Source organism: Gopherus evgoodei, chromosome 21 (assembly GCF_007399415.2).
Source record: "Gopherus evgoodei ecotype Sinaloan lineage chromosome 21, rGopEvg1_v1.p, whole genome shotgun sequence".
In the NCBI taxonomy this organism is placed as follows: domain Eukaryota; kingdom Metazoa; phylum Chordata; order Testudines; family Testudinidae; genus Gopherus; species Gopherus evgoodei.
Window position 1 is genome coordinate 11,311,494 of NC_044342.1, and position 7,614 is coordinate 11,319,107.

At 52.8% G+C, this 7,614-nt stretch overlaps 1 protein-coding gene across 1 annotated transcript; it reads right to left on the minus strand.

Annotated features, from left to right (window-relative positions):
* Positions 1–1,166: 1,166 nt before the first annotated feature.
* Positions 1,167–1,637, minus strand: LOC115638057 (ribonuclease-like). Its single transcript, XM_030539651.1, has one exon. It carries the CDS (start codon positions 1,635–1,637, stop codon positions 1,167–1,169), a length of 471 nt encoding a protein of 156 aa, XP_030395511.1.
* Positions 1,638–7,614: the final 5,977 nt, after the last annotated feature.

The window sequence follows — 7,614 nt, forward strand, 5'->3', positions numbered from 1 at the left end:
TAGAATCAGGATTCAGCCCAAAGCAGTGTTTTCCCCAGGGACTGAAATACAACTGGGTGTTCAAATGTACAGGGTGGGGATTGTAAAACTATTAAATTGGCAACACTGATGTAAATCGTTGACCACTGGGGAGGAGGATGGGAGAGTTCAGGGTGTGTTCACCCAAAACCCTCATGGCCACATCTCAGGGGGCTCTGAGTTACAACCACCATGGCAGAGCCCAAAGAGACAAGGCCTCCTTGCAGATCAAGCACCAGTAGGGTTGATTTCTGAATAGGTCTTCAAGGGGATCTGTAATGAATAATGACTTTATTCAAGCAATGGCACCGTTTGGCTACTGGAAATGGAGGTGAGGCCAAGAACTGGAACTAGGGAGACTGGGACAAAAAATTCAGGGCTGAGAACCATTTCCTAAAGTTTCAGTTCTTGTGGGTTCACTGGTATATTGGGACTCCTGGATTCAAATCCTCGAGGAAGCCTAGTGAAAAATCTTCTTAAACATCATTTTCCAGAGCTGCTAGGCTTCATAGGTTCCTGTTGGGTCAGCAGAAGTTCTGATTGTTTGGTGCTTCTGAACAGCAGGCCGTGTTCCTCAAACCTGAGCATGGATGTGACTGCTTGGCTGTCACTGAGAATTTTCCACGTCTAATTCTCATTCAGACCAGAGACTGGAAAGAGACAGCTCTTCTGGGAAGTTAATAGGAGATGGGCATTCAGATCCCATTTGGAAACCCCCACCCCTACCTGAGCCAGTGGTCTGGGCTAATGATAAAACTGGAGTCAAACCCCAGTATGGAAGGACTGTCCATAAAACTCCTTGGGTGTGGTTTATAATCCATATTGCAGTTGTAGTGTGCTTGGCACTGCACAAACACAGAACAAAGTGACAGGCCTGTCCAGAGAGCTGGCACCTAAGGAAGGTTGGAGGTTGGATCTGAGGAGGATTTGAGTGTTGATCTGAGGGGGATTTGGGGGTTGATCTGACTAGGGTCAGAGGTTGGATCAAAGGATTATTCGGGAGTTGATCTGAGGAGCGTCGAAGATTGAATTGAAGGAGGATTCAGGGGTTGGTCTAAAGAGAGTCGGAGGCTGGATCGAAGGAGGACTTGGAGTTGATCCTGGTAAGGTCTGGGTTTGGATGCAGGACCTGGTGGGAGCAAGAGGGATCATGGCTCATCCCCCTCCCCTGCCTGGCTCTCAACCTGTGTCTCAAAGTGGACTGGTTCCCCATCGACGCAGGCAATGACAATTCTGCTGGTGCTACTGGACCCACTGTAGTCACAGTCAGGCGGATCAGATCCTCCTTGGAGCTCACAGACAGTGAGGGGGAAGGGGTCTTCGCTGAGGCGCAGGTCTCCTTCAGCCGGCTCCCCGCCGTCCCTGCAGACGGGCTCGATCTGGTCAGCACTGCTATGGATGAAGGTGTTGACGTGTTTGCACTTGTGGGCAGTGGCCATGTCCCGGCGCCGCATCAGGAGGTTGCAGTATCGCCGGGCATCTGGAGGGCTGGGGTCAGAGGCGTCCACATGTTGCCTCAGGAACTTCTCATAGCGCGACTCCCCTCGGGCCAGGGCCATACCAGTGACCAGCAGGACGAGGGGCAGCAGGAGTGCGGGGAAGACTCCCCTCAGGGTCATGGCCAAGTCTGTCACTGGATCAACCTGCTGTGGGGAGAGAGGCAGGAGATAGATAGATACAACGTGGGGTGAGGATCTGCCTCCTCCATGGAACCTCCTGGGCACTGCCCAGATCAGGGCCCCCGTTGTCCCAGGTGCTGCACAGACTCTGACTGAGATCAGGGTCCCCGTTGTGCCAAACACTGCCCAGAACCAGAGATCAGGGCTCCCACTGTGCCATGCGCTGCCCAGACCCTGTCGGAGATCAGGGTCCCCGTTGTGCCAGGTGCTGCACAGACCCCAACTGAGATCAGGGTCCCCATTGTGCCAAACGCTGCCCAGAACCAGAGATCAGGGCTCCTGCTGTGCCATGCGCTGCCCAGACCCTGTTGGAGATCAGGGTCCCCGTTGTGCCAGGTGCTGCACAGATTCCGACCAAGATCAGGGTCCCCATTGTGCCAGGTGCTGCACAGACCCTGAATGAGATCAGGGTCCCCATTGTGCCAGGTGCTGCACAGACCCCGACTGAGATCAGGGTCCCCATTGTGCCAAACGCTGCCCAGAACCAGAGATCAGGGCTCCCGTTGTGCCAGGTGCTGCACAGACCCGGACCGAGACAAGGGCCCTGTTGTGCTGGTGCTGCTGTGATGTTTCTTCAGGTGTTTGGAGCTGTAAGTAACCCCATCACCACCCTGCCTCAAAGTGAGAGAGATTTGCAGCTGCTAAAATGAGTCTGCTCCCTGCCTCTCCCATCAGCCAGCTGGCTTGGCACACTCCTCTGGTCCTGGCACACCCTGGCCTTGCCTTGCAGGTAACCCTTGGGGCTCTTCAGTTCCCCAGATCTTCAGAAGCGTCTTTCTGCAGCAGGCAGCCCAGACAGATCGAGAAATCACCCAGGCCAGCATCTCCAAAGAGCCAGGACATGGCCAGCCTGGCGCCTCTGCTGGTAACTCTGCCCTCTCGTCAATATCACAGCACTGAAGTGCATTTATAACCAACCAGGGTCCAGTCCTGACTAAACAAAAGAGCTTTCTGTGCCATGAAGCAGAGAGACCAGAGGCTAAAATGGTCACAGAGAAAACATATGTACAACCTCCATCCCCAGTGACTCAACAGCCCTCAGCCAGCCACAATCCACAGCGAAGCTCCCTGTCTTACCTAATGTGACTTCTTGGTGTCCTTCTCCCACGTGGCTAGAGACCTGTTGTGCAAAGCTACAGAGAGACCCAGGTGCTATGTCTCGATGTGGTGGCCAGAAAGGCGATCTCTCCCCTTCTCCTTATAGTCCAACTGTGCATACACAGGTAAAGGTCTCTGCCCCAGTGACTGTTCTCCAATCAGCCGACACACTCCTGCCTCCCTCACCTGGCCCTCAGCTGGCTTTTCCTGTTGACTCAGATGCACATAACTTCCTAAGTCTCCAGCCTTAGTCAGAGTGGTAAAGCCACATTCCTGTAATGAGGTCGAACTTGTAGATCAAGTTTGTCCCCGAAACACGCGTGAGGACTATCTGTGTGGCACATACCTTGTTATGCACCCTCTGTGCCTACGTCATGCCATGGTCTTACTGAGCAGTGTGTCACTGGCTTTCCTTTGCTGCACCTTGCAGAGAAATACTGTGACAGTTAGGGGCAGGGAGATGAATTTGTAACAAAACCAGTTACATTTAGAACTAAAGAACAGAGCTTCAAGTGCCACAAAGCAAAGAGAATAGAGACAGAAAATGGTCAGAGATCACGCACAAGTATAACCTCACTTCCTAGTGACTCAACTTGCTTTCAGCCAGCGACAACTCGTGGTTAAGCACCTCAGTGTGACCCTGAGTCCCTGTGTTCATACCCTGCACTTATTGTAATAATCTCCATGCCCAGGATGCCATGCGAGGTAGCATTTAATGACAGCCTGATGGGTAATATGTATGTGGAGAGTGTGCATGGAATGCATGACCAGAGTTATGAATATGAGCTGAGGTTATGACTGCAACGTGTTTGCCAGGCGAGCCTGGGGGCAGGCTAAACCAGGTTCACAAAGACAAAGCACAAGCCAATGACTCTGGTCAGGAGTAAGCAAACTTGATAGGCCCTCACCTGTCAAATAGCCTGTCTTTGCCAAGGAACAGGGGCTCTGTCCCCATGAGCCCCCGTGTCTCCGTTCTCACAGTGGAAATGACCTTTACTGGGGTAACCCTCCAGAAACTGCATTTCAGAGGGTGACTGGACTATTAAAGGGGGCAAAAACATCCCAGATGATCTCTCAGTCCCTTAAGAAGCCAAAGGGACCAGCTTTTTGGCTTTGGGAGTTGATCCTGACCAGAGAATCTGGTTCGCCAGGTTGCTGGGACCATGTGGGAAGGATTTTCCCTTCAGCCACGTCTAGCTTGTTAAGTTTTTGCTGCAGGGAAGTGTTTTATCTTTATTTCTCTTGTCTTTCCTGACTTTCATGCCCAATGCTCGAACTCACTTGAAAGCTCTCACTGAGTCTGTAAAATAACTTGCTTTATCTTTAATCTGAACCCATCCAGCGCTGTGTTTAATGTGAATCATTTGATAACTCCAGTTCAGGAGCACCGGCAGGTCCCGCCTCCAAAATACTGCTGACGACCATGTGGTTGCCGCCCCACAAATGTCAGTGGCCTAAACAACCGCCTAGGTTTCCTAATGGGTTGCGCCGGCCCTGCTCCAGTTAAAAGAACAGACTTGGTTTGACCCTCCTGGGGGGGTGGTGTGGAACGAATCTTCAATATCTGAGCTGCCCAGAAGAACGGTGCAGAACATACATCTGGGGAAAATCGGGGCTGGGAAGAGTTAACCAAGGCTGGGGGGGGACCAGCGGACGTCTGTGGCACTGCAGGCAGGCTCCTGAACCTGAAACTTTGGCTCAGGACTGCTTAATGCATAGACGCGAAGCGGCTGTTCTCTGTGGGTGTCCCAGGCAGAGGCAGGTAAAAAGGGACATGAGTCTTCAGCACTCTGGATTGCCCCTCCCCCAGCAGGTGACATTGACCCAAAGCAACTTTTCAGGATCACCCTCCCGCTTGGCAGGGGATCCACTGTATGAACAAAGCCAGCCCCTTGGAGTGATGGGTACAAAGGAGATGTCTCCCCTTCGTCTTATAGTCCAGTTGCTCTTAGACAGGCACCCCTAGGTAAAGGTCTCTGCCTGCTGACTGTTCTCCAATCAGTCGACACACTCCTGGCTCCCTCACCTGGCTCTCAGCTGACTTTTTCTGTTGACTCAGATGCATGTAAATCTCAAGTCTCTGGCCTCAGGCAGAGTGGTAAAGCCACATTCCTGTGTCAGGATGAACTCGTAGATCAAATCTGTTCCTGAAACACAGGTGAGGACCATCTGTGCGGCACAGACACATAACTCTGTGCACCGTCCGTGCCTACGTCAGGCCATGGTGTAACTGAGCAGTCTGTCACCAGCTTTCCTTTGTTATGCTGTCATAAACAGAGTGTTAAGGGTTAATGTCTCTTCCACCTGTAAAGGGTTACAAGCAGGAAACTGGACACCTGACCAGAAGACCAATCAGAAGACAAGATACTTTTAAATTCGGGTGGAGGGAAGTTTGGGTGTGAGTTCTTTGTTCTTTGTTCTGCTCTCGGAGGGTCTGAGAGAGACCAGACATTACCGGCTCTCTAAGTTTCTTTTCAAATAGAAGGTAAAAACCAGGCGGTTTAAGCTTTTTAATTGTTTTACACTATTTGCATTTGTGGATCTGGCTGGTTAACTTTTATATGTGTAGTTGCTGGGAATATTTTGATTTGTATTGGTACTGGGGGGAAAGTCTCTTTCTGGCATCTGTAAGCTATAGGACCCTGTATATTGCCATCTTGAAGTTACAGAAATAATTCTTTACTTTTTCCTTTCTTTTATTAAAAGATTTCTTTTTAGAGAACCTGATTGATTGTTTTTTCTCTGTTTCCCTTGTTTTATCCCAGGGGATTGGGATAACTCACTAGGACAGGTGGGGAGACGGGAGCGGGAGAGATAAAATCTCTCTATGTTTTCCTTGAATCTGTTTGCCTCTTTGTGGAAAGGAAGGGAGATGCTTCTCTGTATGGTGATTTAAGAGGTTAGATCAATATCTCAGGATAGCCCAGGGGGGGAAGTTCTGAGAGGGGGAAGGTGGGGGAATGGTTTATTTCTCCTTGTTTTAAGAACCCAAGAGATCTGTGTTCTTGGGGTCCCCAGGGAAGGTTGGGGAGGTCAGAGTGCCCCAAAACACTATATTTTTGGGTGGTGGCAGCCTATCAAATCTAAGCTGGTAATTAAGCTTAGGGAAATTCATGCTAGTATCTCATTTTCTGAACTCTTAAGGTTCAGATCTGAGAAAGAATGCTATGACATACGCCTTGCGGGGAAATACTGTGACAGTACCCTGTTACGGGCAGTGAGTGTGTTGGGCCTCAGAGGAGTTACAGAACAGAGGGACTTCTGCCAGGTGGCATGCAGGGGTGCTAGAGGTCACAGCTGCACAGATCCTGACCGAGATCAGGGCGCCATTGTGCCGGTTGCTGCCCAGACCCCGACCAGATCAGGGCCCCCATTGTGGCAGGTGATGACACCCAGCTCCAGGGGCCACACCGTGTCCGGGTTCGGGTCCTTGGCTCCTGCCGGGTTGGGCCTCCTATTGACCATGTGGATCTCCTGGGCTATTGACTGTTTGTATCAATGGACTGGAAAAAACAGATTGTTTGCAGCAAAGCCGGGGGATGGTAACTAATGAAGGGGGTGGGTGGTCACTGCTAGAGGATGATGTGGATCTGTTGGTAAACTGGGCCTGAGCAAGCAAAGTGTGTTTGGATCTGGCTAAACGTAAAGTCAAACAGCTGAGAACAAAGACCATCAGCCTATCTCCATTACAAAGTTGTGGCTGCTTGGTACAGGAAACACCTCTGGCACCAGGAGAGGCCACAAGTGGGTTGAGACAGAACCATCTAGCCAAGCACAGGGAGCTCCCATGTCCTGGGCTACGCATGTTGTTTACCACGTGTGGTCACGGGTTCAAACCCTGGTTAGAAACAGCCGTGAGCTCTGATTGTTTAATCTTGTGCGAGGAAATTAACCTGCACAGGGCCAGCTTAACTATTTGTGGGCCTGGCACCAAACATATTGGTGGGCCCAAAACCCGGCTGCACCCCCCCCCCCCCGGAATACAGGGAGGCAGTTTCCGGGCATTGCCATTGGCCAGGGGCGCATCAGCCAGCACTGACCAGACCCACTGTCACTGCCCCCCCTGCTCCCAGACAGCACAACCACCGCCCACCCCAAAGTGCAGGGTGCAGGGTCGAGACAGTGCCCAGGGGCCCCGGCCATCACAGCCGCTGGGGGGCTGCCCCAGGAGAACGGGGGAGGGGGCGCGCAGCGCGATGAGCGCCAGGACCCCCGCCCCGCACCAGACCCTTTCCTGTTTGCGGGTTACTTTTTGGTCCGCCCAGACTACTTCAGCGGGGGGTGGCTCGTAGCGTGGGGCGGGGCATTCTGGGACTAGTAGTGCAGCTGGCAGCGCAGGTTCTCAGGGCCCCTGCGGAACACAGCGGCATGTAAACTACAACTCCCAGCACACCCTGCAACAGGCTGTCCCTGCTGCACCTGCGCATTGCGCTCCGCAGGCTGCTGAGTGTTTCAGCTGACTCTAGGAAATTGGTGACTTCACGTTGCTGGGCTGTGGCCCGGGCTGGGTTAACCCTTTGTGGGCCTGGCGCCCTGGCTCCACTGGAGCCACTGTAACCGCGGTGCTGAACCCGCCGCCGGCAGAGCCCAACTGTGCCTGTGCTGGGCCGGGAGGGACCAGCTGCCTGCGCAGCTGCCAGCCCCCCTAAGAGAGGAACGAGAGAGATACCTCCTTTGGGGGGGACGTGGGAGCACTTCCCGGGGGCTGGCTGGCCGGGTGATGACCTCCACCATCGTGGGTTAAAATCCTGCCAGGAGCCCCGTGCTTTGGGGGCCCAGGCCATGAATTCCTTGTCTCACCCGCCCCAAACCCATCTGG